The sequence below is a fragment of the Bison bison genome, unplaced genomic scaffold, assembly GCF_000754665.1.
Source record: "Bison bison bison isolate TAMUID 2011002044 unplaced genomic scaffold, Bison_UMD1.0 scf7180017864304, whole genome shotgun sequence".
In the NCBI taxonomy this organism is placed as follows: domain Eukaryota; kingdom Metazoa; phylum Chordata; class Mammalia; order Artiodactyla; family Bovidae; genus Bison; species Bison bison.
The window spans coordinates 8,360,298-8,372,235 of record NW_011494876.1 but is presented as its reverse complement, the minus strand read 5'-3'; the positions used below and the strand labels follow the sequence as shown (position 1 = coordinate 8,372,235).

The 11,938-nt window shown below is 41.8% G+C and overlaps 1 protein-coding gene across 13 annotated transcripts in view; it reads left to right on the top strand.

Moving 5' to 3' along the window:
• The window catches only part of RPP14 (ribonuclease P/MRP 14kDa subunit), a 12,143-nt gene extending 1,196 nt beyond the window's left edge, over window positions 1-10,947 (top strand). For 4 of the 13 annotated variants that reach the window (XM_010851596.1, XM_010851602.1, XM_010851598.1 and 1 more), the window contains exons 2-7: window positions 1,759-1,788; window positions 1,882-1,999; window positions 2,137-2,221; window positions 4,182-4,258; window positions 4,696-4,774; window positions 5,218-10,947. In XM_010851596.1, coding sequence (XP_010849898.1) covers window positions 1,923-1,999; window positions 2,137-2,221; window positions 4,182-4,258; window positions 4,696-4,774; window positions 5,218-5,274 — 375 coding nt within the window. In that variant the 5' untranslated portion in view covers window positions 1,759-1,788; window positions 1,882-1,922 and the 3' untranslated portion in view covers window positions 5,275-10,947. The remainder of the gene's footprint in view (window positions 1-1,758; window positions 1,789-1,881; window positions 2,000-2,136; window positions 2,222-4,181; window positions 4,259-4,695; window positions 4,775-5,217) is intronic. The other 9 variants (XM_010851601.1, XM_010851595.1, XM_010851597.1 and 6 more) reach the window with 3 other exon arrangements.
• The last annotated feature ends 991 nt before the right edge of the window (window positions 10,948-11,938 follow it).

Below are 11,938 nucleotides of genomic sequence, written 5' to 3'. Positions count from 1 at the left end.
GTTTAGTTTTTAACAGGGTCACCCAGGCTGCTGTAGAGACGAGACTGGGGAGGGAAGCAGGGACACTTGTTACTAATAAGTCAGGTTATGAGTATCCCTGCAGCTACCAAAAAGGCTGACTTGAGAGATGGTGATGACAGCCACCGTGGAAGTGCTCACATTTTCCCGATGAGCCTGGTAACTGAGCCAGGCTGCAAGGGAGAGCTTCCCAGCCGTCTTCTCCTTTACTCTCAGGACAACCTGCAGAGGGCAGTGCTGTCAATGACGCTGTGGCTCAGGCCTATCAGAGGCCAGTCAGAAGTGACTGCTCAATAAACACCTGCTCCTTAAGTGTTTTGTGGTTGTTTTTTTTTTTTTTTTGTAAAATAAACGTGACATAAAATTTTACATTTTAAAATGTACAGTTTGTTGGCATTAAGTACATTTATATTGTTGTACAGCTATCACCATTATCCATTTCCAGAATACTGTGTGAGCCTTTGTTGTTATTGGCATCCTAAGCCCCAATCTCACTCATCTGCCTCAGGCAGCCAACTCTTCTAAAGTACTCAGTAACACTTCAAAAATAGCTGTTGTGTGCTGGGCAATAAGTGGAATTACTGAGAGTCCTGTTCTCCTTGCCCTTTTAGTTAGGGAAGACTCTGGTGGTGGGGAAAGAAGCAGTAGGTACAGTCTGAAATCAGAGATACTCTTGAATATACAGGGCTCACACTACTACCAATTGGTCAGTCGGGTATTTTAGTAAGTGTTGGTTGAATATTCTGTGCCAGACTCAGTTAATATTCATGATTGTTGAATGGATGGTTGGATGTAGCTGCTTGACCCTGACTTCTCCTTTTCTCTTGCAGTCATCATCTGGGAGTGATTGGAACTGGGCCCAGAGATGTGTTTGTAAATGCTGGTTTATAGTTATGTGACTTTGAAAAAGTCCCTTTCCATGGTTGGGCCTCAGTTTCCTGGTCCCTTTAGTGGGGGGAGCAGATATTAAATAAATAGGCAATATTAAAAGACTCCATAACAAGAGAACTTAAAACAGGGTGTCAGAGGAGACCTCCTTGAAGAGATGATATTCCTGGAAGAGGTGAACTTTAAGTTAAAAAGTGAAGGCTGAGTAGGAGAGGTCCAGAGTGAGAGTGAGGTGGGAGTGGAGCCAAGGACAGGATTCTGTACAGGGGGACCAGTGTGTTCTGAGTTCTTGAAAGTCCCATATCTGTTAGAAATGGCTTGAGTATCCATTCCAGACATTCCTCTGCAGACCTTTGCTGTTGAAGCTCAGTCTTTCAGGAGGCTGCCAAATAACCCTGTGCAGGCCTGGCCTCCAGACAGAGAACAGGCAGGTTCAGCGTTGGGGGAGTCCAGCAGAGGTGCCACCCCTCATTCTCCTCTTCGTGTTCTATGTTGACTGAGAGTAAAGAAGAAGAGGTCCCAGATTGTACTCCTGGATGCTTTTATTTTTATTATTTGCATTAAGAGGCATCATGCCTGGGTGGTCTTGAGGGGACTCAGTAGCAGTTAGAATCTCTTTGTGCCTTTGGGCAGGTAGTAGCCATCTTTGCCAGGGCTCAATGTTCTCATCTCAAAAATGGGGTTACTAATAGCATTTACCTGCTGGAATCATTTTGAAGATGTGACCTAAAGTATGTGAAGTATTTAGCACAGAGCTGGGTACTCAGTAAGGGAAAATGTTTGCTGGGATTTAAATAAGAATACAGTGTCTGGCATATGTAAAATATAGAAATTTCCTTTGTGTCTATACAGGTAACATCAGCTTGACCAGAATTAGATGAGGTATTGTACTAGGAGTTCTTTTAAAAAATCAGATAGCTCAAATTATCTTTTAAAAAAAAAGTGAAAAATGGCTTATATCTTTGTAATTTTTAGCCTTCTTGACTCAAGGTAGATGTGATCAGCACTGGAAAAAGATGCCAGCCCCAGCTACCACATATGAAAGAATTGTTTACAAAAATCCCTCTGAGTACCACTACATGAAAGTCCGCCTGTAAGTTCCGTCCCTTAAGTTTCTTATTTTTTTAATTGAAGTTTAGTTGATTTACTTAAGTTTTATTTTGATTACTTTTTTATGAATCTGAGTAGTATGAAATTTAACACAGTGCATTTAAAATTTTTTTCTTACAGAGAATTTCAAGATGGTGGTGTTGGACTGACTGCTGCACAGTTCAAACAGCTGCTTATTTCAGCCCTAAAGGACCTGTTTGGTGAGGTATGAAGTCACTTGGTAGTTTGAACACCACTGAGATTTTGTAGGGACTTCCCAGGTGACACTAGTGGTAAAGAACCCGCCTGCCAATGCAGGAGACATAAGAGACTCGGGTTTGATCCCTAGGTTGGGAAGGTTCCCTGGAGTAGGGCGTGGCAACCCACTCCAGTCTTCTTGCCTGGAGAATCCCATGGACAGAGGAGCCTGGCAGGCTGCAGTCTATAGGGTCGCACAGAATCAGACCTGACTGTAGCGATTTAGCCTGAAGATTTTGTAAGACATACTGGAAGGAAGGACATTTTTCCAAAAATTAGTTTAAAACCACATTTGAAACTGCAGAAGCAGAGTTTTAGAAGTGATGAGTTTTGAGTAGGCTTTTTCTAATATGGCTTTTAGTTGACAAGAAACTTGTGAAGCAGACGATTTAGTGTAGTGCTACTCAAACTGTGGTGCAGACTGGCAACCTACAAACTGTTTTCTTTTTCTTTTTCTTGCCCACTGTGAGGATTAGTGGCTTGTACCAGAATGTCAGGCAGCACACCATTTCCTTTACTGAGAGTCTTCAGTGAGAAAATGTGACCTGAGCTAAACAGTATGTCCACTGATATTGTCAATTTCCACTCTGGTGTGGCTCCTTATCACAGACCAGCGCTTGTGAGTAGCGCTGTTTTAGCATTCACTTGAAAACAAGTAGAGTTTTGAAGAGAAAGCAAAGACAGATGATTCTCAGGAAATTATTTCCTGGTACATATGTTTTATTAAATTAAGATCTGTCAAGCACTCATCAAAATGAAAACCTTTTACTTTGCAACAGCCTTGGTTCAGAGGCTGAAAAAACAAATTACAGACTGAGGGGAATATATTTGCAAACCACATAAGGACTGATATCTGGAATATATAAAGATCTCTTAAAACTCAAAAGAAACACAAACAGTCTGATGAGAAAATTGGCAGAAGTGGGCATTTCCTGGAGGCCTAGTGGTTAGGATTGAGACTTTGACTGCAGAGGCTAGGATTTGCTCTCTGGGGAACCATCCCACATGCCACGTGGCTTGGTGCAGCCAGAATACAAAAGCCAGTCCCCAAAAGTGGCTTGCTATGTTGAGTGATTCCATTTATATAATGCTCCCCAAATACTGTAATTATCATACATAACTATATAGTCTGGAGACAGAGGAGTGTTTGCATGTGAGGGCTGAAGACAAGTTGAAAGAGAACCTTGTGATGGTATAGCTCTTTATCTTGATTATGGTAATGGTTCCCTTAAACAATCTATATGACAGTGTTGCACAGAACTACACATATGCACATGTAAACAAATGAGTGCATGTATCACTGGCAAAGTCAGAATAAGCTCTGATTTATTAATTTTGGTTTTCCGGTGTTGATGTTATACTGTAGTTATGCAAGATGCTGACAGTGTGGGAGGCTGAGTGAAAGGTGCATGGAACCTTCCTGTACATTTCTTTGCAATGTAATATGACTTTAGTTTTTCAAAGTAAAAAGTGTGAGGGAAAAAAAAAAATCCATGCACCTTCTATATGTCAAGTATGAAACCTGATTCCTGGGGATGTAGCTGTAAACAAACAGACATAGCTTGTGCCTCACGGGCTGTCGGTGTTGGTTATGTTAGTAGGAAACCATGGTGAACAATTAATGGCAAGAATGGTGAGTATTATGAAAGGAGTGGTGGGTCCTGTATGTGAAAGAGCATAGCAAGCTACTGAACTTAATCTTGGGCATCAGGGAAGGGACAATGTAAACAAAGACTTGAGAAAAGTAGAGAGGTCTTAGCAACATGGAAAGGTATAGGAAGAATGATCCAGGCAGAGGGAGCTGTAAAAAAGCGGGCCTCGTGCTCCAGCACCATTAAATAAAATACAGATTTTTTGGAGGAGAAAAGCAACTAGAGTTCAAGAGTAAGGATGATACTCATCTGCTAACGGCATCATTCTCTACTTAGGTCGATGCTGCCTTACCTCTGGACGTTCTGACCTATGAAGAGAAGACCCTGTCAGCTATCCTGAGGATATGCAGCAGGTATGACTGACGGTGGAGCCCTTCTAGTGTAACAGCAGAGACGGATGGTAAAAAACAGAAGTGCTCCCTTCTGAAAATGGGGAGAGTTTTGTCCCTGTGAACTCCAAGCAGCTTTTGAAAGTTTAAATGGGGGAGAATGTGAACAGTTACCCACCAGGAACTTACAGTCCAAAGAGCCAGACTTGGGATTTACTTACTGTTGTAGTGTTTCCCAGTTGATAGTCATGGTTGCAGAATCAGAAGTGGGAATTTTACAAACATGCCTGATTGAGGTTCATTCTGTCCTCTGCCTTGACATGGTATGCTTTTATTTGTAAAGTTTTCTTATTTAAATCAGGTTTCTGGTAGAAACTACTTTCTGGACCATCACAGAAAAAAGTATGAGTGAGATGCTGCAGGAACAAATCTTTACTGACGCTTTCTTGATCTTTCCATAGTGGTCTTGTCAAATTGTGGAGCTCTCTGACCCTGTTAGGATCCTATAAAGGCAAGAACTGTGCTTTCAGAGTGATTCAGGTAAAAACACCTTCACATACTCCAGTTGAAGCTGAGTAGTAGACCAAATTGCTTATTAATACATGTCCCATTTCGGCTTGCATAAATCTAGTGTGGCTAATGCCATCCAGCTGGGAGGGGGAAACCCAGGGTGTCAGTAGTTATGAAAACGTGAGACAGAATGCTTAGGCTTTAGGTGTATGGGAGAGGTTTGGGGATAAAACTTGGAACACCTGTGGAAAAGTCTTTTATTGCTTAATGCCTCGTGCCTAATGTATTGAAATGTTCTCTCTGAGCTTGTCATGCCCATTTATTTATCTCAGGCTAGCTCTCAAGATGCTCTTTAAAATGCTACTGCATCGATTTGGCTTATCCTATAAAACAGGGCATATTTCTACACTGTCCTGGATTTCCAGGCAATTTTCTCCTGATACTGCCTTAAAATTTCTTTTCCTCTCTTACAGGTTTCTCCATTTCTCCTTGCATTATCTGGCAATAGTAGGGAACTAGTATTGAATTGAGTAGTCTTCAATTTGAGAAAATATTCCTCACTCTCAAAAGTACTTTTTGGTGCCAGCATAATGTTTGGAGACCGAAGCATCCCAAAAGCTCCTGTCGATGAGATTTGAGAGTGCTGAAGATGTTCCCAGTAATGTCTAGCCATCGCCTTTGGTGGGGTAGGCTTCACAGGAGAATCTGCCTGAGCCAAACAGTGCTGAACAGGCAGCCCTTAGGGCACATGCACCTCAGAGTTGGAGACCGGGCTGAACTCAGGAGGGCCTTCACACAGAGGGACGTGGCCACCTTCTCAGAATTAACAGGGGATGTCAATCCTTTGCACTTAGACGAAGATTTTGCAAAACACACCAGATTTGGAAAGACAATTGTCCATGGAGTTTTGATCAATGGACTTATTTCAGCTCTCCTCGGTACTAAAATGCCAGGGCCAGGCTGTGTGTTTCTTTCCCAGGAAATTAACTTTCCAGCCCCTTTATATGTTGGGGAAGTTGTTTTAGCTTCTGCAGAAGTGAAAAAGCTGAAGCGGTTCATTGCCATTATTGCAGTATCATGTTCTGTACTAGAAAGTAAAAAGACCGTTATGGAAGGCTGGGTTAAAGTTATGGTCCCAGAAGCTCCCAAATCCTGAAATACGTCTTTAGAGGTACAAGTTCGGGCATCAGTGTTGTTATTGAAAGCCTCTGGGGAAAACAGGGATTGCTGTTCATCAAGTGCAGGCTCATAAACCTGTACTGGGGGAAGGGAGCAGGTAGAGAGATGTTCCAGTGTCCACTTAGGCTTCACTCCTGCTTAAGTATATTCATCATCTATCTAGGTTTTCAGCACTGAAAAAAATAGGCAATTCCCTGGTGGTCCAGTGGTTAGGACTCTAGGCTTTCACTGCCAGGGGTATGGATCCAATCCCTAGTCAGGAAAGTAGGATCCCACAAGCCATGTGGCACAGCACGCCCGTGCGCACACAGACACACACACACAAGTGAACAGAGGAGATCAGAGGTGATTCTAAGGTTGCACACTGTTAACCAGGCTCCCATAAGGTGCCATTAAAAAAGAAAAAAGAAAAAACTGAAAAAAGTGTTAGGAAAGTTATCGATTAGCTTAATGTTCTACTTTTAGGATTTCAAACCTAATTAGATTTGCATTCAGATAACACAAACCTACCTATATCCGTGTAGAATAAGAATTTACTAAAGTCACTGAGTTTATAAATAGCAAGCATTTAATTATTAAAGGCAATGATGGAAGATAGGTCATCTTTGAACACCTATCTTTTAACAGTAAATATTGTTAGATCTTGTTCTTCAGCAGTTTCTGAATCAGAGTTTATTATAATTTGTTACTGTTTACACCAACATGGTGATTTATTGACTCTTCAGTGTCACCTGCCCTTCAGATTGTTTTCCTGTCACTGGGGGAGGGCTTGTGTGCATCTTTGGACTCGGTTCTGCAAGCTCTCTTGGTTTCATCTATAAAGCAGTGATAACGACTCCATACAGGAGTGCTGGAGATGACAGATAGAAATAGGTAAGCACAAGGCCCAGCCTCTGAACAGCAGCTACTGCTGTTGGCATTCTCATCTGTGAGCAAGGCTACAGGTTTCCTGAGTTTGGAGCTATCTGGCCAAAAATTAAAGAACAGATGAATCTTTCAGGATGTCAGCCAGTCTCCATTGGTTTTCTAAACCTGGAATAGATCTTGAGTGCAGAGTTTCTATTTTAGCAATCCAGGTGATTTTCTCTCTCCCTTGAAAATATTTTGGGGGTCCCCACCCATTATATAAATAATACATGCTTTTATTAAAATAATTATAAGATTAAAAAAATTGAAGGAACACTGTGGTGGCCAAGTTCTTAAGCATTGAGGGGTGTTAGAGAGGAAACGTGCCTAATTTGTTATTATTGGTCATCCTGTACACAGCCAGCACTATTAAGACAATCTATGGTAGAACATACAAGTAGTCCATCTGTGCTCTGTGGCTTTAGATGGTGGCTCAGACCACAGCTGGTTGCTTTGATCAGGAAGATAAGATCAAATTAATTGGTTGCATCCACCCACATTTCCTGGAAAAAAATTTTCCTGCTGCTGGATGGGTTAACTAGATTTTTTTTGTTGTTTGCATCAAGGGGATCCTTAAAACAGACTACTAGAAAGAATTGTTCTCATCACCAGAGGGCAGTGTTGTGTATAAATGAGTAGTTTAATATTGTACCATAGTCCAGTTTGTGTTGGTAATGTGGAAAATACCAAAATCAGGGTGCAGAGCAAGGATACCGTTATCATGAGTTTCAGAAGGGAAAGCTTATACGGCTTCAGGTTCACCTAAAGAAGATGTATGTGTAGGTGAAACACGATACATGCAGATAATTGGATGTGACACTGGAAAACAAAACGGAGAACTTGAGTCCCAAACACTTGATGCTGAGACCATCTGTTCCTGCAGAACTCATTCTCTGGGACTTAATGGGAATCTTGAAGGATGGGTCTGCAAGTGGAGTGTGGTGTGATCATTGATACTATAAGTTACCATTCTTTCAATGATAAGCCAGGTTTCTACAGTAATTCTAATCCTTTAAACAGTTTTATGAATTTACTGTTCCATTTTATGGGCTCTATGACTTGCCCAGGGTTGTCAGCTAGTATGCAGTGGAGCTGGGATTCACACGGGCATGCCTGGCTCCAGAGCATTTCTTTTTCCCATTACCCTGTGGGTCTTAAAATGTTCCCAAACTGGAACACTATCAGTTTCTATAATAGTATACTATGTTGCATTTGTATTTGGAACTACCATCGTACATAATTTTTTTTCTATTTAGAATATTCTAGATCTTATTCCGTTACAGTTTTAATGTTTTCCTCGCTGTTACTTGATGGCTTCTACCAATACGTATCGCCTGCACTTTTTCTAAGTTGATGTTCAGTGCGTGTCTTCAGAGCAGAATTACTGAAAGAGTTATTCAAGGATGAAACTGTGTGCAAGTCAGGCGTGGTGGGGAGAGATCTGAGGTACATGAGATCTGATGGATAGCTGATTAATAGTGTGTAACTTAAAGTAGCTTCTCAGTAGGAATGTTTCTTTTTTTTTTTAATTCTCCATAGATGTCATGGTCTTTGATCTTTATAAACCGAAAAAAGATGGAACAGAGAAGTAGGCAAGGATTTAGGGAGACTCTGTAAATGATGACTTGTTATTTTTAACGCTGAGCCAAGATTCTCAGACCACTTACGCTTTGTTGAAGCTGACTATAACACAAACTAGCTGGCTGGCTTTTTCATTTTGAGCTCTCTACAAGTTGCCAGAAAGAGTGACTCTTCTAATGAAAGCACGAGTGACTCTCATATAGGAAATCCTCTTCCAAGTAATTGAGAGTGGCCTTGACTGTCCAGGGTCACCAAGAGAAGTGAGTACCCAAGTACCACCTGAAAGACCAGGGCACATTGTCCCAGTGCTTGCCATGTAGGGGCGTTATAAGACTGCAGTTTATAGGATGTTTGATCACCACAGAAATACACCCATCGTAAGCAATTGCAGCCTAATGGACTGGAAAATTGCTTAACAGATTTTTGTATTTGATTAGAAACATTTCCATATTGGTGAAACGCCACTCATTTCTTTTTCTGAGCAGTGAATCTTAAGTAGCAACAAGGAGAAAGCCTCCCCACAGCCACCATTCATCTTGCGTATTCAGCTAGAAAAATAGAACTGCTAAAGGCCCACTGGTACCTCTTAGGTAACCACAGGTTTTCATTTTGTGCTGAATTATTAGACATTTTTCTTTTTACATTCTTAGAGCATGATTAAGAGACCAATTTACTCCCAAAGAAAATTGCTACTAAATTACATCTATTAAGTTTTTATATTAAAACATACTCTACCAAAGGTTGACAGTCACTGAGCAGCTGTGCTACTCTGAATGCGTCATGTGCTGGCATAATTTATTAACTGACTGTATGCAAGTGCCGTGAAATTACTCTGGGGCTGCATTTGAGTATCTCCAGGGTCCCGGATGTTTCACTCCCTTTGTCCTTGGATTTTCTTCCTATGGATTACACACAGAGACCAGAATTCTCAACATCTTCAGAGAAATTTTGGTTTGCAGAAAAATCATAAGAAAACCCAAGACGAATGTGGACACTACATAGATAGAAAAGAATTAATAGAAGGCTCCACAAACAGTCGATTTCTAGGCCACAGTCAATTTCTTGGGTAGCTCTTAGTGAGGCCACAGTTCACATGACCTTATAAACCATGAGCAAAATTCCTCTGCGATGTGATGAAAAATTCCAGTATGTAAGGGAAGTAAGAATGATCACAAGTGACTTGAATTTTTTTTTTTTTTTAATCCTGATCATGAATATTTAAAGAAAGAAAATAATTCTGAATGGGGAGGCGATGCTGCTTAGGAACCACTGAGTTTTTCACTAGGTTCTATGAGGATTTGTAGAACAGTTGCCAGGTCCAGAAGCGTCTTCACTAAAAATCATTATTTTCAGTCAGTCTGGCCAAATGTCAAGCTCTTTAACAACCTGTGGACTATCTAAACATTTGGCAGCATACAAGAATATAAATCTTTCTTTATTTTCCCTTGCAGTCCTGAGTAGTTATGTATATAGCAACAGAAGTACTGCATATCTCATTTGCTTTACCCAGTATGAGACTGGAAGCAAAGTAGATTTGATTCACATCAGCTCTGGACTAAGGAGTTTCGCCACATTCACTGTGAGCCACTTCAAAAGCCAAATGGCTTTTCAGACTATCATAGCCTAGTCTCCAGAGGATCCAGGGATCCAGTTAAGTCTAGGCTCTTTAGGGCACTGATTTGGGTAGATGAGATTATAAGGCTGCTATAGTATTTTATTCTCAGAGGCTTCAGGCAAGAATTCCTCGAGAACAGGAAAGCCTAGATTTAGAGTTGTTAGTCCCTGGCTTCATTCCATCAAATACCTGATTTCTGACTTTCAGTTTCATTTCCTTAGTAAGGAAGAGGACAGGCTGTCATTTGATGACCTTTGCAACTCAGTTGTATATTGTTATGTTTTTTCCTAAACATACAAGTAAAATATTTTTAGAGACATTTTGAAAAGTGCAGAAAAACAAAATAGCATCATGATTCTGTTTACTAAAGACCCTCAGCTAATATTTTGGTGGGCTTCCTTCTGATGTTTTTCCTATGAACATTTTAAAATCTTGAAATCATAAAATGCATATATTGGGTTTTTTTCCTACTTACTGTTGTATCTAGGGCTTTCCCCAACATCATTAAATATCCTTTGATAATCTAATTTTCAACCTTTGTAAAATACTTATGATTGTATCACGATCTGTCCAGTCTTCTGTGTTAGATATATACCTTTGAGTGCTATGTATTTGTACTGATCTCTGAATATCTCCTTAGGATAATCTACAGGCAGGATTACTGGGTGAGGACATTTTGATGTGTGTGGTCAAATCCCAGCTGCTAGTGCCAGACCTCTTACATGGTTAAGTACTCAGTAAATAATTGTTGAGTGCATAAATGCCCCAATTTATATTCCCTCAGCAGTATGCAAGAAGAGCCTTGTCTCCGGTCAGCCCACATGATACGAATAATGATTAAAGCCAAATTTTGGTTTCTGTGAATCTGTTAATGAAATAATGCATTTGCCTTAAACAGAAGTAAAAAGTGAACCCTCCCTAAGTGATACATAGTTTTAATAGGCTGCTGCTTTATTATCTCGGTGTTACAGATGGGGAGCTGGGGCTCAGAGGGGTTGGGTAACTAATTCAAGGTCACACAGCTGTTAATTCCAGCTCTCTCTTTTGTCCTGGGATGCTGCCTTGGGAAACAGCACTGTGGGTGGGTCAGAATCATGGCCTTGGGTTCAGGCAGATTGGGGCAGATTTGGGTCTGAGTTGATCGAAGTTCTCTGGCTCTGGGTTTTGAAGTTGGAGCCAGTACTGTGGGATGGAGCACCCCAAGTCTGAGGTTGAAAGTTTGAAGGCCTTGTGTGCTGAGCTTAGAATTGGGCCAGAGGGTAGAGACTGGGAGTTCTGGACCAATGCCCAGGTTTTAGGGGCTCCAGTTCAAAGAGCTTTGGGTCTGAGTGTACTGGAGTCTTAGGGCTTCAATTCTGAGGGCCCAGCTCTTAGGTTTTTGAGTCTGAAGAGCCACGTTCGAGAATTCCCCACAAAATCTGAATCTGAGGGGCTTGTAGAAAGTTTGTGGGTCTGCAAGGCACAGCATGAGATTCCCATTCTGAAGGTCCATTTTTCTGGGTCTTAGGGTTCTTTGGCCTGGGAGGCCTGGAAAGGGTCAGTTGTAAGTCAGGGTGTACAGTTTTGAGGGCCTAATATGAGAAATCCATCAAGGAAATGTTTGGGATTGTTTGGGCCTGAGCGTTCCGGGAGCCTTGAGCCTTGAGCCCAAGACGCCGTCTCTTAGGCTCTGAGGACCTCTGGGGGTGATGGCTTAGGGTGAACTGTCCCGAGATCTGAGGCCGGTGCTGAGGGTACCGAGCTCGCAGTGCGGCTACGTGGAGCTTGGAGGCGCAGATCCAGGACAGCTGTGACAGCGACGGTTTGGCCCTAGGACTCCGCGGGAGGTGGCAGCGCGAAAGGGTTGCCTGTGCCGACAGCCAAGGCGGAGGGGGCGGGTCGGCGCTAGGACCCCGCGGGCGCGGCGGGCGGCG